This window comes from Balaenoptera musculus, chromosome 8, assembly GCF_009873245.2.
Source record: "Balaenoptera musculus isolate JJ_BM4_2016_0621 chromosome 8, mBalMus1.pri.v3, whole genome shotgun sequence".
NCBI lineage: Eukaryota > Metazoa > Chordata > Mammalia > Artiodactyla > Balaenopteridae > Balaenoptera > Balaenoptera musculus.
Window position 1 is genome coordinate 71,724,035 of NC_045792.1, and position 26,381 is coordinate 71,750,415.

The following is a 26,381-nucleotide window of genomic DNA, read 5'->3' on the forward strand; positions in this document are numbered from 1 at the left end:
AAAATGTTCAGAACTGAATTTTTCTGTTAAGGCTTAAAATGTTGAATTTAATTTAAAGGTGAACCAGTTTTTCCTCTCCCACCACAGGGCTCTCGTGATGTACAAAACCCTCAGCCAAAGCTGTACAATTAATAAACTCACAGGACTCACAGGAATGACTCTCATATGAACCCCAGTCTAAGTTGGTGGCACAGCATCAAGGCACCCTGCCTGGTACATAGGCCACCAGCACTGTCTTCCTGTCTCCTCCCACCACCCAGTGCCGCAGCTAAGGAGCCCTCACCTACAGCCAAGCCCTGCTGTGGCACTTGGAAAGCAAGGGTTGCATATAGGATACAGCTGAGTGCTGGTCTGGGAAGATCATTGGATCTGGATCTGAGATCTGAGTATTGAGCTGTGTTCTAGGAATGATCAATATATTTGGTTGGAAAAACTGTAAACTGTAAATGGTATTGTTTTCCTAGCTACCTTGTATTGTCTCCTAAGTATCAAGAGTTTATTTGTTAGCTCTCCTTTCTGGGGGGGTGTTGTCACACCATCTCTTGGCGGCCCCTCCCTGTCTGCCCGAATGCTGTGAGGAATGAGTAACCACTGGCAGAGAACAGTTGAGAATTCTGTACCAACCCCAAGTTTTTATCAATACGATTGACATGAAGGTTCAAATGTTTTCAGTCCTCTTCCTCATGGGGACTGGCCATGAAACTGACTAAAAGTCACAGCCAGAACTATTGGTACAAAATCTTGAGGCTTACAGAGTGTTCCAAAAGCTAGTAATAAATGGTTTCCAAGGTAATTTCTATTTTGAAATCGACACTGAAGTTGCAACGGCCAAATTAGAACTGGTGGGCATATTTTTTGACTCTCCATTGGTTGGAGCAAAAGCTAAATAACCACTCATAAGTTTTCAAAGGTAAAGGCCATGTTTTTCACTCCTAGAACTCATGGCAAACTGGTCACCATGTCAGGGACAAATGTCTCCAGAGGACCTTTCCTAAATCTGATTTCCTGGACTGTTCTTATGCAGGCAGAGTCTAACTCTAAGGACATTCTTTTCCCAAAGACCAGAGAATCCAATGAACTCTAGATACTCATTTAGAATGAAGTTTTTAAATCTGCAGCATGCTTCCAAACACAGGCCCAAACATGAATCTTAGAGGAACAGAGTCTCAGAGAAAAAATGAGGATTCTTCTTTTTCTATATCATCAAGTAGAAAACAATTATAAACAGGGTTTTATGATTTTAGACTAATATTTTTTCCCATTGAAATGAAACTAGAAGTAGAAAACTTCGAATAAGAAAAGATTCAAAGAAGATAACGTGAGAAATTTATTTATAATGTACAGAGAGATACAGATATTCTACTTTCAGAAAAACGCTTTTCTGAGAAAAACAGAAGAGCCAGGTTTGTTTTTTCTTTTTAATAAATTTATTTATTTATTTTGGCTGTGTTGGGTCTTCGTTTCTGTGCGAGGGCTTTCTCTAGTTGCGGCAAGTGGGGGCCACTCTTCATTGCGGTGCGCGGGCCTCTCACTATCGCGGCCTCTCTTGTTGCAGAGCACAGGCTCCAGACGCGCAGGCTCAGTAATTGTGGCTCACGGGCCTAGTTGCTCCGCGGCATGTGGGATCCTCCCAGACCAGGGCTCGAACCCGTGTCCCCTGCATTGGCAGGCAGATTCTCAACCACTGCGCCTCCAGGGAAGCCCAAGAGCCAGGTTTTAAAAAATCAGTTTGAAGGCATTGGGGAGTCACTGAGGCATTTCAGAGGTATAAGGCTGAGAGAAGAGTGGATAATTGCCAAGTCTGGCAGGGCAGCATCACCTCTCAAAGTCACTTCTTTTTATTTATTTATTTATTTATTTTTGGCTGCATTGCATCTTCATTGCTGCTCGTGGGCTTTCTCTAGCTGTGGTGAGCGGGGGCTACTCTTCGTTGCGGTGCGCGGGCTTCTCATTGCGGTGGCTTCTGTTTGTCGCAGAGCACGGGCTCTAGGCGTGCAGGCTTCAGTAGTCGTGGCTCGCGGGCTCTAGAGCGCAGGCTCAGTAGTTGTGGCACAAGGGCTTAGTTGCTCCGCGGTATGTGGGATCTTCCTGGACCAGGGCTCAAACCCATGTCCCCTGCATTGGCAGGCGGATTCTTAACCACTGCACCACCACGGAAGTCCCTCTCAAAGTCACTTCTGACTGACCAGGGCAGAGGCTCTTCAGCACCGCCCTAGACTGCTTCTGGACACCTCCAGGGTTTCCTGGGGAAGGCTTCCTCCGTGTCCATCCACCTCAGAAATATCCAGCAGAGCCCTTTGGGGAACCAATTTGAGGATTTGCCATCTCTGCCGCTGCCTAAAGAAGCCAGTGAAGAAGTGAATGATGAGATTGGCACAGCCATTAACACAGAGCAGGATAAACACAATGCGATGAAGGAAACAAAAGAAGGAATTGTAACCAGTTTGAACCCCCTATCCAAGGAATGAGTGGATGCCAGCAGGCAGGCCACCAAAATATGACCACCATTGTGCGCAGGTCGGTCACACACAGCCTAGTCATCTGCATCCAATGGGAGCCATACAGGAATATGATTAGCAGGGTCAGGCTGACCCCAGAGAGAACCACAAATAAGAATCAGAGTGATGTTAGCATCATGTCAGCATAAGATGTGCCTGTATGTGCTTCTTGTTTTTTCTTAAAGTTTTTAACATTTTAATGTCTCTGAATCTACAGTTCATTTTACAATGAATGATGCATCATATTTAATGGCATCTTCCCTTCCTTCCTTCCTTTCTCTCTGTTTTAAATTTTAAAAAAATTTGTTGATTTTTATACAGTTTTTAAAGGTTACCTTCCATTTACAGTTTCTACAAAATATTTGCTATATTCCTAATGTTTACAGTACATCCTTGAGCCTGTCTTACACCCAGTACTTTGTACCTCCCACTGTCTATTCAGTTCTTCTGACCATTTTTTAATCAGGTTGTTTGTTTTTTTGATGTTGAGTTGTATGAGCTGTTTATATATGTTGGATATTAACCCCTTATTGGTCATATCATTTGCAAATATTTTCTCCCATTCAGTAGGTTGTTTTTTCATTTTTTCGATGGTTTCCTTTGCTGTGCAAAAGCTTTTAAGTTTAATCAGGTCCCATTTGTTTTACATTTGCTTTTATTTCCTTTGCTTTAGGAGATGGATCCAAAAAAATATTGCTTCGATGTAAAATATTTATGTCAAAGAGTGTTCTGCCTATGTTTTCCTCTAGGAGTTTGATAGTATCTGGTCTTACTTACTTTAGGCCTTTAATACATTTTGAGTTTATTTTTGTATATGATGTTAGAGAATGTTCTAATTTCATTCTTTTACCTATAAGTGTCCAGTTTTCCCAGTACCACTTCTTGAAGAGACAGTCTTTTCTCCATTGTATATTCTTGCCTCCTTTGTTATAGATTAATTGACCATAGTGATGGGTTTCTTTCTGGGGTTTCTATCCTGTACCATTAATTTATGTGTCTGTTTTTGTGCCAATACCATTCTGTTTTGATGACTGTAGCTTTGTAGTATAGTCTGAATTCAGAGAGTGTGATTCCCCCAGCTCTGTTCTTCTTTCTCAAGACTGTTTTGGCTATTTGGGGTCTTTTGTATTTCCATACAAATTTTAAATTTTTATGTTCTAGTTCTGTGAAAAATGCCATTGGTATTTTGTTAGGGATTGCATTGACTCTGTAAATTGCCTTGGGTAATATGGTCATTTTAACAATGTTGATTCTTTCAATTCAGGAACATGATATATCTTTCCATTTGTTTGTGTCATCTTCAATTTCTTTCATCAGTGTCTTGTAGTTTTCAGAGTACAGGTCTTTTGCCTCCTTAGGTAGGTTTATTCCTAGGTATTTTATTCTTTTTGAGGCAATGGTAAATCGGACTGTTTCCTTAATTTCTCTTTCTGATATTTTATTGTTAGTGTATATAAATGCAACAGATTTCTGTATATTAATTTTGTATCCTACAACTTTACCAAATTAATTGATGAGCTCTAGTAGTTTTCTGATGGCATCTTTAGGATTTTCTGTGTATAGTATCATGTCATTTGCAAACAGTAACAGTTTTACTTCTTTCTTTCCAATTTGGATTTCTTTTATTTCTTTTTCTTCTCTGATTGCTGTGGCTAGGACTTTCAAAACTATGTTGAATAAAAATGGCGAGAGTGGGAATCCTTGTCTTGTTCCTGATCTTAGAGGAAATGCTTTCAGCTTTTCACTGTTGAGTATGATGTTAGCAGTGGGTTTGTCATATATGACCTTTATTATGTTGAGGTATGTTCCCTCTATGCCCACTTTCTGGAGAGTTTTTATCGTAAATGGATGTTGAATTTTATCATAAGCTTTTTTTCTGCACATATTGAGATGATCATATGGTTTTTATTCTTCAATTTGTTAATGTGGTGTATCACATTGATTGATTTGCAGACATTGAAAAATCCTTGCATCCCTGGGATAAGTCCCATTTGATCATGGTGTATGATCTTTTTTTTTTTTTTTAATTTATTCATTTATTTATTTTTATGGCTGTGTTGGGTCTTTGTTTCTGTGCGAGGGCTTTCTCTAGTTGTGGCAAGCGGGGGCCACTCTTCATCGCCGTGCGCGGGCCTCTCTTGCGGCCTCTCTTGTTGTGGAGCACAGGCTCCAGATGCACAGGCTCAGTAATTGTGGCTCACGGGCCCAGCTGCTCCGCAGCATGTGGGATTTTCCCAGAGCAGGGCTCGAACCCGTGTGCCCTGCATTGGCAGGCAGATTCTCAACCACTGCGCCACCAGGAAGCCCTGATCCTTTTAATGTATTGTTGGATTCGATTTGCTAGTATTTTGTTGAGGATTTTTGTGTCTATGTTCATCAGTGACTTTGGCCTGTAATTTTCTTTTTTTGTGATATCTTTGCCTGGTTTTGGTATCAGGGTGATGGCAGCCTCATAGAATGAGTTCGGAAGTGTTCCTTCCTTTGCAATTTTTTGGAATAGTTTAAGAAGGATGGGTGTTAACTCTTCTCTAAATGTTTGGTAGAATTTACCTGTGAAGCCGTCTGATCCTGGACGTCTGTTTGTTGGGAGCTTTAAAATTACTGATTCAACTTCAGTACTGCTAATTGGTCCGTTCATATTTTCTATTTCTTCCTGGTTCAGTCTTGGGAGATTGTACCTTTGTAAGAATTTGTCCATTTCTTCTAGGTTGTCCATTTTATTGGTGTATAGTTGTTTGTAGTAGTCTCTTATGATCCTTTGGAGTTCTGTGATGTTAGTTGTAACTTCTCCTTTTTCATTTCTGATTTTATTGATTTGGGCCCTTTCCCCTTTTTTCTTAATGAGTCTGGCTAAAGGTTTATCAATTCTGTTTATCTTTTCAAAGAACCAGCTTTTAGTTTCATTAATCTTTTCTATTTTTTTTAGTCTCTATTTCATTTATTTCTGCTCTGATCTTTATGATTTCTTTCATTCTACTAACTTTGAGTTTTGTTTGTTCTTCTTTCTTTAGTTGCTTTTGGTGTAAAGTTAGATTGTTTATTTGAGATTTTTTTTTCCTGAGGTAAGTTTTTTTTTTTTTTTGTCTTCCTTCCCAACCAAAAGCATTTTGACCAATATATAGTGCTTTAAATTTTTAAAAAATTTTATATTGGAGTATAGTTGATTTAACAATGTTGTGTTAGTTTCAGGTGTACAGCAAAGTAATTCAGTTATACATATACACATATCTATTCTTTTTCAAGTTCTTTTCCCATTTAGGTTATTACAGAATATTGAGCAGAGTTCCCTGTGCTATACAGTAGGTCCTTGTTTGTTATCTATTTTAAATGTAGTAGTGTGTGTATGTCAATCCAAAACTCCCAACTTATACCTCCCCCCACCTCTCCCCTTTGGTAACCATAAGTTTGTTTTCTAAGTCTATGAGTCTGTTTCTGTTGTGTAAATAAATTCATTTGCATCATTTTTTTAAGATTCTGCATATAAGCGATATATATGATATTTGTCTTTCTCTGTCTGACTTACTTCACTTAGTATGATAATCTTCAGGTCCATCCATGTTGCTGCAAATGGCATTATTTCATTTTTTTAATGGCTGAGTAATATTCCATTGTATATATGTACCACATCTTTATCGATTCATCTGTCAATGGACATTTAGGTTGTTTCCATGTCTTGGCTATCGTAAACAGCACTGCAATGAAATTTGAGGTGCATGTATCCTTTCTAACCATGTTTTTCTCCAGATATATGCCCGGGAGTGGGATTGCTAGATCATATGGTAGCTCTATTTTTAGTTTTTTAAGGAACGTCCATACTGTTCTCCATAGTGGGTGTACCAATTTACATTCCCACCAATAGTGTGGGAGTGTTCCCTTTTCCCCACACCCTTTCCAGCATTTATTGTTTGTAGACTTTTTGATGATGGCCATTTTGACTGGTGTGAGGTGATACACTCCTGAGGTAAGTTTGTATCATTAGAAACTTCCCTCTTAGAACTGCTTTTGCTGCATCCCATAGGTTTTGGATCATCTTGTTTTTTGTTTTCATTTGTGTCTAGATATTTATTTCCTCTTTGATTTCTTCAGTGATCCATTCGTTGTTTAGTAGCATATTTTTTAGCCTCCAAATGTTTGTGTTTTTGGCATTTTTTTCTTGTAGTTGATTTCTAATCTCATAGTGCTGTGGTCGGAAAAGATGCTTGATATAATGTCAGTTTTCTTAAATTTACCGAGGCCTGTTTTGTGGCCTAGGATGTGATCTATCCTGGAGAATGTTCCATATGCACTTGAAAAGAATGTGTATTCTGCTGCTTTTGGATGGAATGCTTTCTATAGACCATTTGGTCTAATGTGTCATTTAAGGTCTATTTTTCCTTATTGATTTTCTGTCTAGATGATCTGTCCATTGATGTAAGTGAGGTGTTTAAGTCCCCTACTATTATTGTGTCACTGTTGATTTTTCCTTTTATGTCTGTTAATATTTGCCTTATACTTTGATGTGCTCCTATGTTGGGTCCATATATATTTACAATTGTTATATCTTCTTCTTGGATTGATCCCTTGAGCATTATGTAGTGTCCTTCTTTGCGTCTTATAATAGTCTTTATTTTACAGTCTATTTTGGCTGATACAAGTATTGCTACTCCAGCTTTCTTTTGATTTCCATTTGTGTGGAATACCTTTTTCCATCCCCTCCGTTTCAGTCTTTATGTGTCTCTAGATCTGAAGTGAGTCTCTTGCAGGCAGCATGTATACACAGCTTGTTTTTGTATCCATTCAGCCAGTCTGTGTCTTTTGGTTGGAGCATTTAGTCCACTTACATTTAAGGTAATTATCGATATCTATGTTCTTATTGCCATTTTGTTAATTGTTTGGATTTGTTTTTGTAGGTCTTTTTCCCCCTTTCATCTTTTCTTCTCTTCTCTTGTGATTTGATGACTATCTTTAGTGTTATGTTTGGATTCTTTTTCCTTTTTTGTGTGTATATCTATTATAGATTTTTGGTTTGTGGTTACCATGAGGTTTTTGTATAGCAGTCTATATATATATATATTTATATATATATATATATATGCGTGTGTGTGTGTGTGTGTGTATATATATATATATGTATATATATATATATATGATTGTTTTAAGTTGCTGACCTCTTAATTTCAAATGCACTTTAAAAATCCTGCATTTGTATTCTCCTCCCCTCATGATTACTGTTTTCGGTATCATATTTTACATATAATTGTTCTTTGTATACCTTAACTGCTTATTGTGGATACAGATGATTTCACTGCCTTTGTCTTTTAACCTCCCTACTAAGTTTGTGTGTAGATGATTTCCTGCCTTTACTGTATGTTTGCCTACTGGTGAACTTTCTCATTTTGTAATTTTCTTGTTTCTAGTTATGGCCTTTTCTTTCTTGCCTAGAGAAGTTCCTTTAACATTTGTTGTAAAGCTGGTTTGGTGGTGCCGAATTCTTTTAGCTTTTGCTTGTCTGTGAAGGTTTCAAAACCTTCACAGACAAGCAAAATGAACCTTTGTTCATTTTGTCTAAGTTGCTATTTGTGTTTTTATGTATGTGGTAGGTTAGTTACATTTCTTGACCTTGGAGAAGTGACCTCCTGTAGGAGGTGTCCTATGCGTCCCAGCAGGGTACTTGCCTCTTGTCACCCAAGCTACATGCTCTAGGGATTTCCCCTAAGAGGGCTGCAGGGGTCCTTCTGTTGTGGTGGGCTGACTATATGGGCAGTCTGGTGGGCTTGGTTGGCCTCTAGTCTGGTTGGTTGCCAGGCCCTGCGTTGTGTGGATACTGCTGGCTACTGTTTACTGGTGCCTGGTGATGAGGTGGCTAGTTGCTGGATCCTAGGTGGCCCCGGGGCTAATGCTGCCTCACTGGTGGGAGGAGTCAGGGTCCTGAAGACTCTGGCACTGCTGCCCACCCACTGGCAGATGAAGCCAGGTTCTGGGGTTAGTGCCAGGCTACTGGCAGGCAGAGCTGGTTCCCGGAGTCTGGCTGCTGGACCCAGGGATCCCAGAGCTTGTTTCAGATCGTTGATGTTAGGGGGCCAGTTCCTAACACAGATGGGTATGGGGTCCAGGGTATCCCAAAGGTTGCATTTGTCTGCTAATGGGCAGGGCCAGGGGCCAGCTGGCCCGATGGTAGGGTCTGGCCTACTGTCGGCAGACTCTGTCCATAGGCTGCTGGATTGTAGTTTTCTTGTGTCTGGTGCCTGCCCACTGGTGGGTGGAGTTGGGTCTTGGCCCTCTGGTGGGAAAGGCCGTGCTTAGGGGCATGTCTAGAGGCAGCTGTGGGCTCTGGAAGTCTTTTGGCAGCCTGTCTGCTGATGGGTGGGGCTGTGTCCCAGCCCAATTAGTGTTTGGCCTGAAGTGTTCCAGCGCTGGTGCCTACAGGCTGTTTGGTGGGGCCAGTCTTGGTGCTAATGAGCCAAGATATCAGCCACCAGCAGCAATGCTCATGCAGTTGAATGTTCCTAAAAATGTTTGACACCAGTGTCTATGTCCCCAGGGTGAGCCACAGCCATCACCCCCACCTCGCCCCCCGCCTCTCCAGGAGACTCTCCAAGACCAGCAGGTAGGTCTGGCCCAGGCTCCTATCAAATTACTGCTTTTGCCCTGTGTCCAGGTGCATGTAAGATTTTGTGTTCACCCTTTAAGAGTGAAGTCTCTATTTCTCCCAGTCCTGTGGGGCTCCTGCAGTTAAGCCCTGCTGGCCTTCAAAGCCAAATGCTCTGAGGGCTTGTCTTCCCAGTGCTGGACCCCCAGGCTGGGGAACCTGACTTGGGGCTCAGAACTCTCACTCCTGTGAGAGAACCTCTGCAGTATAATTATTCTCCAGTTTGTGGGTCGCCCACCTGGCGGGTATGGGATTAGATTACATCGTGAGTCTCCTCCTCCTACCCATCTCGTTATGGTTCCTTCTTTATGTCTTTAGTTGTAGAAGATCTTTTTCGGGTAGGTTGCAGTCTTTTTCATTGATGGTTGTGATTTTGGTGTGCTTGTGAGAGGAGGTGAGCTCAGGGTCTCTCTACTTTGCCATCTTGGCCGCTCTTCACCATGTACTTTTTATTCATGGCACTGAACGCAGGTTGCAGCTCTAATTTTTAAGTGCATGTCTTTTGGGGTTTTTTTAATCTCCCTTGTTAAAGTCAGTGCTCAATAACACCTAGATCTGCCTGGGTTTTTTTGGTTGTTGTTGTTCACTATTGTATCCTCAGCATCTAGCACATGTCCCTGAGAGACCACCTGTTATAATGCTCCCATTTAACATAGGACGAAGCCAAGGCTTCAAGAGTCAAAGGATTTCCCTGAGATGACATCGTGAATAGCAGGTCCAATACCAGCTCTGGGCTCCTCGAGCCCTGCCTGAGGCTTTTCCAATGTTCTTCACCACATCATTTATTATGGAAGGAGCCCCCAGGAAAAAATCTTCATGTGAGCTTAGAATGTGAGGTTCAGAGGTGCAGAAACTGCCAGTGGCTCCAAATATCCATTTCTTCTTCTCTCACATAATAATTCCGAGAGTTTTAGACCAGAAAAAGGATCCTTATCCCAGCCTCCCTTAATGCTGTATGGCAGCATGTGATTAGGCACTGACCAATGGGAGGTGAGCAGAAGTGATGTAACCAACTCCTGGGTTGTGCGTTTCCTCCTCCTCTTCTCCTCTGGATGGAATGCTGGTGTGTCCAGGAGCTACGCAAGACCTCAAGGGCAAAGTCACCTCTCTACACCTCTCTACAGATGGGAGCAGCAATTTAAAAGAGCCTTGATGTCTAAGGCCTTGGAGGCACCAGTCCAGTCCTAGTAGCTTCTCTCTTAAGTCAACCTTATAATGAATTTCTTTCTAGAGAAGCTCAAATCACAAACTGAAAATACTTATAAGTCCCTGTGTACTCCTTCCTCTTTAAAAAATATCTGCATTCCATTCTCAAGGCATTTATGATGATAGTGAGAGATTATTCCAAAGAAGTGACACAGATAGAAGTACAAACAAACAGTCAAAGAAACAAACTGTGGAGATACAATGAGAGATTGATCCAATCACAATGAGATAGAGAAAGTCCCAGGAAATACCAGCTATGATGAGGCTGTAAGACGAGGTGGATTTTCTCCATTTGCCATCAAATCTCATTTCCATCTTCTGTTTCCTTCTCTGTATCCTGGGAGATCTCTCTGTGTCTCACGATGGCCTCCCTTTCCCTCTGGGTCCTGGTTGCTTTCAGTGGAAGGGAGACACTAACAGTGATTGGAAGGCAGGAGGAGAGTGATTTGGGGATTTTTTTAGCTTCCTGGCTTTCTCCTGCCAGGCTGTGATGATGTGACTCTACATACAGGGATGTAGCCCCCGTCTGGTGGCCCTTTCCTACAGCCACAGTGACAACTACAGCTACAGCCCAGAGCCCTCCCTGAGTTCTAGTAACTTCTGCTTCCCTTGTCTTTCAAGCCTAGTGATGCTACGGCTCCCTTCTGTTACTTTCCTCAGTGGGGAGAGGTCATCATCCCATGTAACTTTCCCTAATCTGCTCATATTAGTAAATTGTCCCTTAATTAAACTCTTTTTAATCATTACATATTTGGCCATCTGTTTTCCGCTGGGAGCCTGAGAGATACAGAAAGGAAAAGAACATTTGAAAAGGAAGTAAAACAGATGATTGGGTTATTCACATCACTTTAGCTTTGGAATGCATGCATGTGCCCTATCTTGCTGCCTGAATTAAGGACAGCAGCAGATTTCTCACCATGATAGCACATTTGAATGATTGAGAAGGAGGGGAGAGTGGGGATAAAGTCTAATAAACAGTGTTGGTTCATCAATTCAGGTCTTCATGGTCGAGGCTGACAACACCCAGAGTTGCCAGGAGGGAGCTTCCTGTCTCCTGCCTTTTCCTGTTGGAGCCCCTGTGGCTTCCTGAATACTCCACCCCCAGGTGGAGTTATGTGAATGGGTGCTAAGAGGAAAAACCCAACACTGGCTTTGGAAATAAACATTTGATAGATGTACCTTTCCTCCATTCTTGTTGCTGGAGGTGACATGCAGACCCATGATGTAGGGAAAAGCCTCATGGGATTGACAATCTCTAGAGGCTGCTTCTCTGCCTTGGAGAGGTGCCAGCAGGAGCAGGGGTGAAGCCTGGTGCCCGAGTGAGACTTATCAAGATGCTGCACAGTCCTTGTGATTTCCTGTAGACGGACCTGCTGGCAAATGAGAGTGTGGAGTTCTCTGAGTCATGATCCCTCATGAGATGTTTCTCAACATTTGGTCCAACTCTTCTCCTGTCTCTCAGCCTTTGCCCATCCCCACCGCATTCAGTGCTGGTCCCTGCAAGGGATTGTTGTTGTGGAGCCTTTTGCTGCCCAACTGTGTGTTCGGGCAGCAATGCCAAGAATAAAGCACACCCTCCTTACTTGTCATTCAAGGTTCTCCATGGCCTGTCCCACCCTTTCTCTTCATCATAGTAGTAACGCATACAGGTTTACAACTTCTTGCCAGTTTCAATTAAATGGTAAAAGTAAAAGTCTTCCTGAATCCTATTCTCCAGAAGAAACAACTTGTTTCAGTTTTTTTTTCTAAATCCTACTATCAGTAAAGTTTATAGATTTGAATAGTAAACTTATATTTCTGATTTTTTAATTTATCAGTATTAACAACAGAATCAGTTGATTCCCCATGTAAGATATGATTCCCCGCATGAGATTCTCCATATAAGAATTTAGAATATGGCTGAGATATTTGGAATTATCAGACTGGGAATTTAAAATAACTGTGATTAATATGCTAGTTATTCAATTCATTTTGGGGACAGAGAAAGCATTCTATATGATGATACTGTAATGGTAGATGCATGATATTCTGCATTTGTCAAAACCATTGAACTTTACAACACAAAGATTGAACCCTAACGTAAACTGTGGAATTCAGCTTATAATAATGTGTCAATATTGGTTCATCAATATCAATAGATGTGCCACATTGATGGAAAATGTTAGTAACAGGAAAAACTGTGTAGTGGAGTGGGGATGGGGAGAGGGAGTATATGGGAACCCCCTGTATTTTCTGCAAAATTTTTCTATAAATCTAAAAGTGCTTTAATATATAAAATCTATTAAAAATGAATAGGCAAACCACCAACTAGATGAATACTTATAATACACATAACTCACAAAGGACTCATATTTAGCACATAAAAACTCCTACAAATAAATAATGAAAAAGGGAAAGAATGAAAACGGGAAAAAGGTAAACAGACACTTCAAAGAAAAACAAGTAGCCAATAAGCACATGAAAATATGCTCAATTTCATAAGTCATTTGGGAAATTCAAATTAAAACATAATGAGATACCACTTCACACTAATGAGCGTGAAGTGGTATCTCAATTTTGCACACTAAAATTCAAAAGACTGGAAGTTTCATACATCACTGGTGGGAATGGGAAATAGCACAACCACTTTAGAAGAGAGTTTGACAATTTCTCATAGAGTTAAGCATACATCTCCCTGTGACCCAGGAATTTCAGTTCAGGTTATTTATCCAAGAGAAATGAAAACCTATGTCCCAAAAAGACTTGAATAAGGATGTTCACAGCAGCTTTATTCACAATAGCTAAAAGTGGAACACTGCACATATATCCATCAATATGAAAATAAACTGTAGACACCCATCCAATGAAATAGTACTCAGCTTTATAAAGGGGACGAACTACTGGTATATGCAATGCAATGTTATAAGTAAATCCCCCAAATATTATGCTGAGTGAAAGAAGGCAGGAACAAAAAAAGTACATTGTATGAGTCTAAATATATGAAGTCAAAGTTCAAGCAAAACTAATCTTTGGTGACAGTAGAAATGATAGTTGCCTCTGGGGCAGGAGGAATGACTCGGAGGGACATGAGGGACTTTCCAGAGGTAATGAAAATGTGTTATGTTTTGACTGGAGCTTTAGTCATATGGGTGTGTATTTATTTATTTTTTAAAATTTTCATTGGAGTATAGTTGATTTACAGTGTTGTGTTAGTTTCTGCTGTACAGCAAAGTGGATCAGTTGTACATATACATATATCCACTCTTTTAGATTCCTTTCTTATATAGGTCATTACAGAGTATCGAGTAGAGGTCCCTGTGCTATACAATCGGTCCTTATTAGTTATCTATTCTATATATATTGTAGTGTGTATGTCAGTCACATGGGTGTGTATTTATCGCCAAAACTCATTGAACTGTACACACTAATGATCTGTGCACTCTCTCTTAACCGTACTTCAATTAAAAAAATAAAAAAATTATTAAAAGATGCAACATTTAAACTTAATAAATTATTTTTATAGAACAGGTAACAAAAAATATTTTTGTGCAATTAGATTACTAAAATCAATGTTGTGAGCTTTTTGAAATAAAAGGTAAATCTGACATGCATCCTGTCCTCGGAGAACAGAGTCTAGTAAGACCCACTGCAACCTGCATGAAGGATTAGTGAGCCCCAGGGAGGGAGAATCAGGGTAAAGGTGAAGGGGCGGGAATGAGAAGGGGTGCACATGGGATTCTACTGGAGGGCATGTGGAAGGAAACCACAGGAAGACGACCCACCTCAAACCTTAAATACGCCTTGATGTTGATTTATCTGGTTATAAAACTTAACTTCATGCTTGCAAAAGTTGAAAATGGTGAAGGCAACAAACTTAAAGATGGTGACTCAAATCTGGTAAATGGAGATTTAGCACAGGCTGGGCTTAAAAATTCATCATTTATTCATTCATTAAGTCATTTATTCAAGCTAGGGAGTCATTCTGACGCCTGCCAAAATCAAAGACTACTCTTTGGAGCTAGATTGAACTTTAATTCTTTTAATTGTATCAAAACAGATTGTAAGAAAGTGACCACAGAAACTTGTCAAAAATGTAATGTTTATTCCCTACCAAGTGTAGTGACCAAAGAAATTTAAGACCTTTCTTGCACTGCTTTCAACTTCTGCTGAAGGTGGGATTCTTCAACAGTGGAAACAGTCTTGGACCCCAGAGTTGGCGAAGCTCCCATGGGGATGGGGTGAAGGCCCCTGGGTGAGAGTCCTTAAGACACTGCACTCAGTGTTTGTATAACAGGCACCGTCTCACTTAATCCTCACTACCCAAATTATTACTTTTTTAACCATTTTAAGATCAGGGGTCCAAAGGCTGAGAGAAGTTAAGAAACCCTCCCAAACTGATAGGGAGAAAATTGGCTCTCAAAGCCACATTTGTCTGACTGAGGCAGAGACTCTGAATCGGGACACCAGGCTGCTTCCTGACGCCTTCAGGGTTTCCTGAGGAAGGGTGCCTTTGCTTCCATCCACTTCTGATAGGTCCTCCAGAGCCTTCTGGAGAACCACCTTGAGGTCTGCCGTCCTTGCCTCTTTGGCTGCCTCTGCCTAAAGGAGCCAACGAAGTAGTAAATGATGACGCTGGTGCAGCTGGACAGGCCCAAGGCCACCAGCCAGTGATGACAGGGGAACACAAACAAATCATCCTGAATCCAGATTAAGAAGAACCAGTGGATGCCGAAGGGCAGGCCACAGAGGAGGAAGACCCGAACTGTCAGCGCAGAGGTCACACACAGCCTGGTCAGCTGCACTGCTGGGACCTACAGAGGATCCTGACCGGCACGGCAAGGCTGCACCCAGCGGGGAACACAGATAAGAACGTCAGCCACCCAGCGGTGATGAAATCAAACACCCGACACTAAATGCGATTAAAGTCCATTAACAGGAAGCCACAGTACTTCCCTTCCAGGGTGCTCAGCAGCAGGGCCAGGGCCCAGAGCAGGGCACACATGATAGCCGATAAGCGTTTGGGGCGGTGGCAGCGGTACCAGATGGGACACAGGTCAGACAGGCAGTGCTCGGTGCTAATGTCGCTGAGAAAGCTCAGGCCTGTGAGGTAGGCAAAGGTCAGCACAGTGGTGAAAAAACTGGGGATGGGGCTGGAGCTGGAGTGGCAGGAGGTGATGAGCTTCTCCAGGGAACCTATAACGTGGCAGCAGAGGAAGACGAAGTTGGCTCCCCCCAGGTTGAGGATGTAGATGGAGAAGGCATTCCTGTGCAGGTGGAAGCCCAGGAGCCACAGCACAACTGCGTTTCCTGCCTGTGCTTCCAAGGCAGTGATGATCATCAGCAAGACCAGGGTCAGGGTCGCCACACTGAAAGTTTGAGGAAGGTCCTGGTCACTTCGATTCATTGGTGTGAGTTCCGTCTCCCAGGCGGGGGTGGTTGGATCCAAGCTCAGAAACCCCCCACTGGTGCTCCTGGGAACACAAACAAGACGCGAACACCTGCTGTGTGATCATCGATCCTCACGGCCACCCTACGAGGTGGGAATTACCATCCCTGTGTTACAGAGGAGGGAATTGGAGCCTTGCAGAGATTAAGATACTTACCGAAATCCACACAGCCCTGGAGACCTGGAACCTGGATTCAAACCCAGTTCTCTCTGACTCAAATGCCTGGGCTCTCTCTACTGCAACACGGACTCTCTACTGACATGGGAACGTTACCTCCACTCAACCTCCCAGGCTATGTCATGTCTGCAGGAGGAGAAAAATCTAGACAGGTTATGCGAGGGTGACAATAGGACTCTGAGCTCAGCATTCCTTCTGCCTGGGACAGAGATTACCTTTTAGGGCCAGGAAGACAGAAACCCCAGGCATGACGTGCAGGCCATCTTAGTGACTGAGAGGAGTGCACCCACCAGGGAGAAAGGAGATCATGATTTAGGGTCATGAAGGTTATGTGACCTTTTGCTATGACAGGTGTGAATGAGTCAGGAGGCCTCTTGAGCTAGAAATGGCCCAATGTGTGAGCTTTGTGAGGACAGACGGTACTTTTCTCCATGCATTGGTGTGTCCCCAGTGCCCAGCTCTGTGTGACGGACACAGTTTAAGTCACTCTTATAATGGATTTCTTTCTAGAGAAGCCCAAATCACAAACTGAAAGTACTTATAAATACCTGTGTACCCCCATCTTAAAAAAACAATGATTACATTCCATTCTCAAGGCATTTCTGATGATAGTGAGAGATTATTCCAAAGAAGTGACACCAGATAGAAGTGCAAACCAACAAACAGTTAAAGAAACAAACTGAGGAGGTACAGTGAGATACTGACCCAGTCCCAGGAAATAGCGACTGTGAGGAGGCTATAAGAAGAGATAGGTTTTCTCTATTTGCCATCAAGTCTCATTTCCATCTTCTGTACCCTTCTCTGCGTCCCGCGAGATGTCTCTGTGCCTAATTGATGACCTCCTTCGCCCTCTGGCTCCCATTTGCTTCCAGAGGAAGGGAGACACTGACAGGAAGCTGGAGGGCAGGCAGAGAGTGATTTGGGTTTCTTAGCTCCCTGGCTGTCTCCCTGCCAGGCTGTGAGTTGGCAGTGGCAGTGTCAGTCTACCTGAAGACATAGCCCCTGTCTGGTGGCCCTTTCCTACAGCCATAGTGACAACTACAGCTACAGCCAGAGCCCTCCCTGAGTTCTGGTAACTACTCCTTCCTTTTCTCCTTTAGGGCCAGTAATGGTAACAGTGCCCTAGGAAGACTTGTCCTGGGGGTGGGGGGGGCTTCAGCATCCTTTATAGATTCCCCTTAGCTGTGCCCACACCTTTGTAACCAGTCCCTCATTAAACTCTCCTCAATGACCCATTATATTGTGCTCTGTATTTTCTGCTGGGACAATGCCAGATATAAGGATACAAAAAACAAAACAAAAAACAATGAACAGCAAGCAAATCTGTGAAACCTGAGGTTAGTAACAACAATTTAGTTTGGGAATGCAACGCCAGCATGCCATCTCACTCCCTAAATTAAAATTAGCAGAATATTTCTGTTTATAGTTGCAGATTTGAAAGTTTGGAGAGAAAGGGAGCATATAGGGAGATGGAACGGAAGCGGAAAGAACCTGGTTGATCCCATTTGACTCTCCCGTAGTCCAAGCTACCAGCAGCCAAAGCTTCCATCGGGAGCTTCATGTCTCCCGACTGTTGCTGATGGGTACCCGTGCCCCCTGCCTGCCTTACCCCAACATGAATTCATGAGCATGTGGACTAAGGAGGGGGAAACAAATCTGCCTTTGATCGAAGATAGTTCTTGAGCAAACTCTTACCTTAACACCATTCTTCTTGCTGGAGGTGGGGAGTAGGAAAGAAAGAGCTTTCCTGGGATTGACAAACAGCAGAGAATGCTTTTTCACCCTCTGGATGGGGAGGTGCCTGCAGTAGCAGGAGAGAAACCTGGTGACCGAGGGAGGCTTATCAAGATGCTGGACAGCCCCCGTGATTTCCTGCACGAGGGGTACTGGCAAATGAGAGATCCTGGAGATGAGTGAGACAAGAAACCTCATGAGATGTTTCTCATTTGCCCTGACTCCAGTCGCTTATCTCAGCCTCTCTACCCATCCTACCCCATCCGGTCCCCTTCCCTGTGAGGAATGGCTGTCCCAAAGCATTTTGCTGCCCCCTGTGAGCCTGTGCAGGAAGCTGACCCACCAAGCAACGTGAGCTTCCTTAGCTAAAGAATAGTTTGCTTGGCATACAAGGCCCTGCGTGGCCTGGCTCACTTGATCTTTTAAAATTTAATCACAGAAGTAATGAGTGCACATTCATTTTATTTCACATGACACCAAGGTGTATAAAATGAAATGTAAAGGATCTCCAAATCTCATTCCCCAATAGCAACCAATGTCCAGTTTCCATTCTTAATGCTTATAGAAGTTAATATTGTAGCTTTATATAATAAAAAACTACATTTATATTTTTGATTTATCAATATCAACAACAGGGTATACTGAGTTCCCTTATGAAAGATAAGGAATTTAGCATACCACATGCACTCTCTGTCACCTTCCTCCCTCTACATCATGATATTTGTTAGCTAGATTATTTTTAGATTGTCTAGAGCCAACCAGTATTTTCAGTCTTAGCTCCTATGACTTCCTTTCATGTGCCCATGCTACCACCAAATTGAGTTACTTGTTTCCTTTGAAAACTTAACTATGAAGCATTTAAAGCAATCAGAAAAGTGTATTCACTCATGTGCTCCTTTACCCAACACTATTGTGTGCCTATGCTGTGCCAGGCTCTGTTCCAGGCAGTGACGATGTGATGGTGACAACACACAAGACTATGCCCCTTATGTTCCCCAGGAGCTGGTGAGCTCACCCTGGGAGTGAGCGTAAGTGAAGAGGTTTGAGACTCAACATTAGGGCCTCCAACCTCCAGAGACTTGGAAGAAGAGGAGGACTCAGCTAACAGAGTAGTGAAAAGCAGCTACTGAAGAAGGAGTAAGCTAGGAGAGCATCCTAGAGACAGAACGGAAAAACTAGTTCTAGAAGATGGGAGTGAGCAATAGCATCAATCCTACTCAAGAGACTGAGTAAGATGAAGACCAAGAATTGACCTTGGGATGTACAATAGGGAGTCATGGCCGATCTTGACAGGCATGATTCCAGGGGACGGTGAGGCTGGAAAATTGAAGGATGTGGGTTTTGGAGAGAATGGTGTGATATCAGACCTGGAAAACCCCAGAGAGTCAACATGAGAAGCTACCGCAAAGACAGGTAGCTTAGAAAGGTGGCCGGGGACAAAATTACTCAACAGATTTCCTATGTATGAAAAGAAGTGAGAAACTATAATAAAATGAAGCTTTACCTGCTTCTGGAGAGAAAAAGAAATCAGTGAGGACTGATCAGCCCTACAAGAAATTAGAACACATTCTAAAGCCTCGGTGAATACAACAATGAGGTTCTAACATAAAAACAGGCAGAGAGATTGTTGGAGCAGGGCAGAGGGTCTCAGGAATCAAACATAAATGCATATGGAATCCAGTATATGATTAAGAGGCCATTTCAAATGGGAGGAGGTAGAGATAAAATAATAAAAATAGTAAATTGATAAGAGTCATGGGGCAACTGGGAAGCCATCTAGAATAAAATACTGTAGGGATCATACCTCATATCTTACACCATGTTAACTTTAAAATGGATTGTGTATTTAAATATAAATAAGAGAAGCAAAAAGAATTAGAAGGAAACATGGGGAAATTCTTTTATTACCCTGGTTTGGGGAAGATCTTCCTAACCCTGATGCAAAACTCAGAAGTCATAAATAAAAATATTGAATAAAAATAATTGAAAATTAAAAATATTTTTTCTGCATGGAAAAGGCCACCATAGGCAAGTCAAACAACAAACAGGGAAAAAGTATTTATAATGCATATCTTGGACAAAAATATCTATATCTATGTCCATATCTATATCTATATCATCTCCAACACGTTACTAAGAGAGAACCCTAACAACCTAATAAGAAAATGCCCAACTCAGTTCCTACAAAACCCGTGTTTCTTAAACATGAGAAAAAAATGCTGTACTCTTGATGAGAAAGGGTAATTGAGACTCTACCATGATAGTTCCATCTTCAGATTTTCAAATATTCAAAAGTTTGATACTGAATGTTCGAGAATGCGTGAGGAAAGTGGCGCTCTCGCGTGCTTGGCACTCCCAAGCAAAACTTTGTCCCAAAAGGGAAGCTGCTCATAAGACTCTTTACACAAACCTATGCTGGTGAGAGATGTGGCGGCAGCCCTGAGAGTTTAATGAACAGTCATTACAATCACCACATTGTCAGGAACAGGTCTCTAAACCTTCCCATTTTTTAAAGATTTCTCAAAAAAATGGGAGGAGAAGAGGAAGTTCTTTGGTGCTGTCCAGAAGGTCACTGGCTTTACAGAGGATGTTTTTTTTCTGCTCAACTTGTCTGGAAGTTTTATGATTTATCTATTTTCCAGGCAATTACCGTAGCTATTTAACATACTTATGCAAAGTCTAAAGGCAGCTTTAGTGTGATAATTCTGTAGTCACAACCTTGCACCTGGACACAAGGGTTAACCAGCAGGTTGTATTTCAGCTCCCATTCCCCTCCTTTGCCCTGTACTTTGTTTGGTGTGGTGGACAAATTATACAACTGTCCCCAGAAGTCTTCCCTCCTCATGAACATCAGCAAGACCTCAGAAAGCTTTAACCTCTGTCTCCTTCCTCCCAATCAACTGTGCTCCAGTACGTTATTTTGACTCTGTTCTCTTCGCCCCCCTCCGAAGAAATTAAACATTTATTATAGTTTTAAAGAGTCAGTGTTTGTTCAAATGTATCCCCATAGTCACCAATGTTTTTGCTCACCCTCGCATTTCACATCTCATATCTTCCATTCCTTGAAATACATTCTTCAGAATTTCCTTTTGTGAGAGTCTATGCGTGGTTATTGCCCTCATTTTTCTCTGTCTGCAAATGTCATTGTTTCACCCTCATTTTCTAGAGGGTTCTTCCAGGCTGGCGTCGTAGTGTGACAGTTGCTGTCCTCCAGCACATTGAAGATCCACTGTCTTTGGCTGCCAATGTTACTCTTGTGAGACTGGCCATCAGTCAAGTTGCCAATCACTTGCAGTGATCTGCCTTTTTTCTTTCTAAGAGCTTTCCTTTTTCTCTGGTGTGGTACGCTTTCACCAAAATGTGTCTGGTGGCTTTCTCTTTATATCATGTTTGGGGTTTGTGGTGTTTCCTGGATTTCTGGATGATTTTCTGCTATTATTTCTTCAAATATTGCATGGTGGTTAAGAACACAAACTCAGGAGCCAGGCTACTTGGCACCTCTATGTGACCTTGGGCAAATGTTGTAACTCCTCTGTGTTTCAATTTCCTCATCTGTAAAATGGGGATGACATTATGACCTACCTATAGGTTTGTTGTGAACATTAGTGAGTTAATTATATAATAGTTTAGAACAGGGACACATGGTAAGTACTATATACTTATTGGCTCCTATGATCATTTTTATTATTATCTCTTTCTAGAAGTTTCATTCAACATATGTTAGTGTTTCTCTTTCTAGTCTCCATATCCCTTAACACCTTTTTCTTATTTTCCATCTCTCTGGCTCCTAGGCAGCTTTCTGGGTAATTTCTACAGATGGATCTTCTAAGTTTCTGGTCTCTTTTCCACTGTGTCTAATCTTCTGTTTAATTCATCCACTGAATTTTAAATTCAATGTTTATATTATTAATTTCTAGAAGTTCTATTTGAGATTTTGTTTTTAAATTTGCTTGGTCAGCTTTTGGCTTGGTCTTGATGCTGGCTCACATTGTCAATTCTCTTTTATGTCTTTAACCCTATTTAAGCATAACAATATTATAATTCTCCATCTGAAAATTCCAATGCCAAAGTCTATCTATGTCTGATTTTACTGTCTATTGTTTCTTCTATTTTTTCATATGGTGCCTTGTTTCTTTGTGTATTTGTAATTTTAGACTGTCAGCTGCTCACTTTCCTTGGGACTTTATTTGTGGAATTCCTTGAGGTCTGAATTATAGTTGAGTTCTTCCAGAGAAGACTTGGGGTTTTTTTTTTGCTGATTGACTCGGGAAACTTCCCAACATGGCTCTCATCTATCAGGATTTCCCCAGAAACCTCATCTGTCATTTGAAGTTTTAAGGAGACAACAGGTTGTGTGAGTTTGGACCACAATGTGTCTTGTGGCTACAAATTCTCAAGAGAAAATTTCTCTTCACCTACATCCAAGCTTGGTCAAACAATTTCTTGGTGGTTTTATTTCTCACTAATGAGAAATACACTAAGGTTTAGTCTTTGAGGTCTCAATTTTTCATGGGACACCGCTGTTAGACTTCCCACTTTTGGGTTGTCCTAAAACTTTATCTTCTACCCTTGCTAGATCATGCAGGGCTTGTAGTAGTCATACTAGGAAATATGAGTTTCCTTCTGAGAGCAAAGGGGGTCCATTTAAGGAATTTAAACAAGGAAGTAACTTGATCAGCTCTGCACTTCAGAAGAGTCTCTCAGGCTGCTGGGAGGAGAATATACAGAATATAGATGAAACTATAAATCTCTCGTCAGACCTCTACATGGAAACAACTGCATGAATACTATGGTACATGCATACAAAGTATACAACTATTTATGCTGTTTTGTAATATGTAATATATTTCCAGTTCGATAATTATTAATTGTGGAACCTGTTTTGTCATAGTTCCTTATCCTTAAAATGAGATGCTTTCCAGTTGTGATGAATCTAAAATGAAATCCCTGGTACCTGTGGAGGCTTCTTTCCTTCATGTGCCCTCCCCTCTCCTTGGATTTGTTTTGTACCAAAGAGAGTGGAGACCTCAAATGGGGATCTCTCTGAGGCCAAACTTGATCCCAGGATGACTGTCATTCATTAGGTCCTTAGTGGTTCCTGGAGGCTCCCCTTTTCATCATTGTGATATACTCATCAATGTAGGCCCCTCTCCATGGCCCCAAATTTTGTGTTATGAATTCTTTCCATTAGAATTGAGAATGCAGGGCAGTGTCATTTAGAAAGTCCCTATAAAGGACAGTTTTGTTGGGGAGTATGTGTTCCGGGGAGGGGGTGTGTGTGTGTGTGTGTGTAGCTGATTTTACTACATGAGCTTGCACAGATACAGATTTTGGAAGGGGGTAGGTGGCTTATCGCTGATGTGGGCCTCTTCTCATTCCACTCCATGCAGCTATCACCAGCCACTGAAAGCCAAGCAGGTGCAATGAAACCAGGAGAGGGGGAGTATCCTGATGATGTCATTTGAACTTGGATCCTACTATACCTGGAGCCAGGTTCTCTTGCAGACCCCCAGTTATTTGAACCAATAATGTCCCATTTTTGCCAAAATGAATTTCATTTGGGCCTGTCCTTTGCCCACACAGCCATAAATATGTCCATATCAAAGCATTTATCACACAGTACTTTAAGCATCTGAGGACATGATTTTTCTCCCACTGCACTATGATCTCTTTGAGAGTAACGAGCATGTCTTTGAGTCCCAGGGCCTGGGATAGTGCCTGACCCCATGCTCAGCAATTTTTTTTGAAGTGCATATACTTGTGTCTGCAAGCATGAGTGATTGAATAGATGACTTGGAGAGGTGAAGGTTGGGAAGTCATTCTGGGCAGAGAACTTTTAAAGCTTCACTGTGAGAAACATCTGCCAATAGAAGAGCAAAACAGAATGAAGGCAAAGAAAATTTGACAGGTTAAAAATCCACTTTAAAATGTACCCAACAGTTAAGAAGCCCAGTCCTTGTGGGAAATAGGATGTACCTGTAGTTGACTTAGGTTAGTTTCCCAATGCCTCTACTATTTGGGAAGCAGTGTACTGAGAGTCGGGGAGCAGGCCACAGTGACATAGAGAGTCACAGGGGGGTCCACGAAAGTGGAAGCAGAATACGCTGGGGTTGGGGGTGGGACAGAAAGGTCCCTGGGTTGCAGGATCCTTCCTTTAAAAACCCCTTTGGAAAATGGGCTTCACCAATCTCTTGTCTCTTCTTCTTCTTCTTCTTCTTCTTTTTTTTTAAAGATTGTAGCCTTATTGTATTTTATTTTATTTTATTTTTTTGGCTGTGCGGTGCAGCATGAGGAATGTTAGTTCCCTGCCCAGGGATCGAACCCGTGCCCCCTGTGTTGAGAGCACAGAGTCTTAACCACTGGACTGACAGGGAAGTCCCTCTTGTCTCTTCTTGACCAGGGATGGAAGACTAAGGGTGCGTAATCAGAATGATGGTTGATCTATGGTGGCCCTGCCATGGGGTGCTGGAGGACTGGGTCAAAGGTAGTCTGAACTGGTTGGATGGAAGGAGAAACAGTTATATGACTTCAGCGAGGGAAAGAGGAGTTGAGCTGGGGAGAGCTGAGGAGGGCAAGAGGTCAGAGCCTCCCTCGTGAGAGCAACCATGGTCCTTGAATAGGAAATCACACGGCTTCTCAGACTCTTGGTAACACCAGATAAGGCAGCAACTTCTCCAGGGCTCTCCCAGCCAGAGGACCAGAAGTTTACTACAGGGTCAGGGGCTCCAGGAAGGACCTCCGGCTTCAAGGCAGTTCTGAGCTGACTTTCTACTGGGGTAGAGGAGAAAGAAGGCTTATTGAATTCTTTTCTTCCCATCCTTTGTCATTTAGGTCAATCTGCTCTTGCTCAGACAAGGGCTAGGCTCCTCAGAAAGTCAGAGGATCATGGAGGCAGGAGTTCCAGGGCTCCTAGCAGCTGAGTGGTCAGGGAAGCCTGCAGCCAGGTTCTTCTGAGTGGGGAGAGCCAGCTCCTTTCTGGTCCTTCATACCGTGTCCTTCCATCTGTCAGCCGTTCAGATCTGCTGTCAGGGAACATGGTCTGGGGGGATTCTGGGAATGAAAAATTTGGGACAACCAATGCTCTAGTTTTCCTCGTTGGAATTTCTTTTTCCTCCAAGCATCACATAAATTCATTCACAAATATTTCTTGAATGGCTACTTTGTGCAGGGCACTGTGGTAGGCACTGATTATAAGGAGTGAGCATCACAGACAAAAATCCCAGTGCCTGTTAAAGGTTACATTCTGGACACACGTGTATGCATAGTCGGTAGGCTTGGATTAACTGAGTACTACTCTGGCTGATTTTTCCTCTTTGATCTGATCATATTCAATTCAGTGCTAGCAACCTCTCTGCTGTGAAAGGCATGTGGCCCCTATACCTTTGTGTTCCTTTCTTTCCTGAAGCTCCCCGCATTGTGCTGACCCACGTTTGTTTCTTTCACTGCATCAGTTTCTCTCCAAGGCTCACAGATGCCCAGATCTCACAGGTGGAGGGGATATTAGCGACCACACTGCATTTGGGAAAACTGAGAGTCAGGGAGGGCATGTGCCGTGTCAAGGTCAGACACAGAGCAGGGAACAGAACTGTAGGCTCCGCCCTGGTGCTGGCACTGCCCCCTCCCCCTCACCACAAAGCCCTCCCTTTGACTCCTTCACCTTTGGGTGATCTTGCTGGGGCAAGATAATCTCACCTTTTTCAGAAAACGGGCACTGTCTGAGGCTGCGACCACCGACCACTGGAGGCACTTGGACCGCCCCCAGGTCGGTCAGCAGCCAATCTGCTGCTTTGACTGACCCTGGTGGCCATGTGACCAAGGAGCCTCTTGCGTCACTATCAAGGTGATGACTCTTTGCCCACACCATTGCCCAGCGGATGGGTTCTCCCTGTCTGCCTGTCTCTGACTCTGTCTAGGTTTTTTGCTGTCTTTGTCCCCTCTCTGTCTATCTCTCCCCACCTCTATTTCTGCTTTTCTTCTTTCTGTCCCTGGTTCTGTATGTCACTCCTCTCCATGCCCTCATTCCCAGACCTTCACATCACCTTCAGCAGTTTGAGGGGATTATCTCTGCCGGTCCTCCTTAGGGCCCCATTCTTCTCGTAACAGCTCAGTCTGGGGACCTCGGAGGTGTGTGAGGACCATGGGAGAAGCAGGGGCAGGACTTGGAAGGTCCCTGGAGAGTTTCTGCTGGATCCAGAGCTGGAGTCATAGAGTCCGGCACTTCGCTGAAGTTGGTGTCAGCTCTAGGGTGTGCACGCAGGCCCTATGAGGGAAACTGAGCATGCAGGACAAAGGCAGCGGGCATCTGGTCCTCTGGTAGCAAGCGTGTGGAGGCAAAGGAAAAGGGAAAGGGCTGGGGAGAGTAGCTCCCAGTAGCCTTGCTGACCCTGGAGGAACGGATGCTTGAAGTTGGGCCTGAGCTACTTGTTGGGACCAGAGGTTTATGAGTAAAGGACGTTAGTAAGTCTGATGTTTGTAAATACCTCTATATACTTTGCGAAGACAGTGACAAGAAGATTCCAGTGCATTTCCACGTGTTTTGTGTTCTGAGGGATGTCCAGCAATGGCTAGAAAGCCCGTGACTGTGGACCCAGCCGCTCCAGCCTGCCTGAGCACCCTGGCCCTGGGGGAGTTCTTCTGATGGCTTCTACTCTAACCCTAGGGGAGCTCTATAATGAGGACCCCTTCTGATGGCTTTCCAGGGGTCCTGAGCCT

General features: G+C 42.8%; 1 protein-coding gene across 1 annotated transcript in view; it reads right to left on the bottom strand.

Annotated features, from left to right (window-relative positions):
• The window catches only part of MRGPRX2 (MAS related GPR family member X2), a 48,710-nt gene extending 23,177 nt beyond the window's left edge, over positions 1-25,533 (bottom strand). Inside the window, 6 exon segments of the mRNA XM_036861318.1 lie at positions 2,232-2,453; positions 14,749-14,876; positions 14,879-15,115; positions 15,118-15,782; positions 17,631-17,682; positions 25,362-25,533. Of these exon segments, the coding sequence (XP_036717213.1) occupies positions 2,232-2,453; positions 14,749-14,876; positions 14,879-15,115; positions 15,118-15,782; positions 17,631-17,682; positions 25,362-25,533 (1,476 nt within the window).
• Between the last annotated feature and the right edge of the window lie 848 nt (positions 25,534-26,381).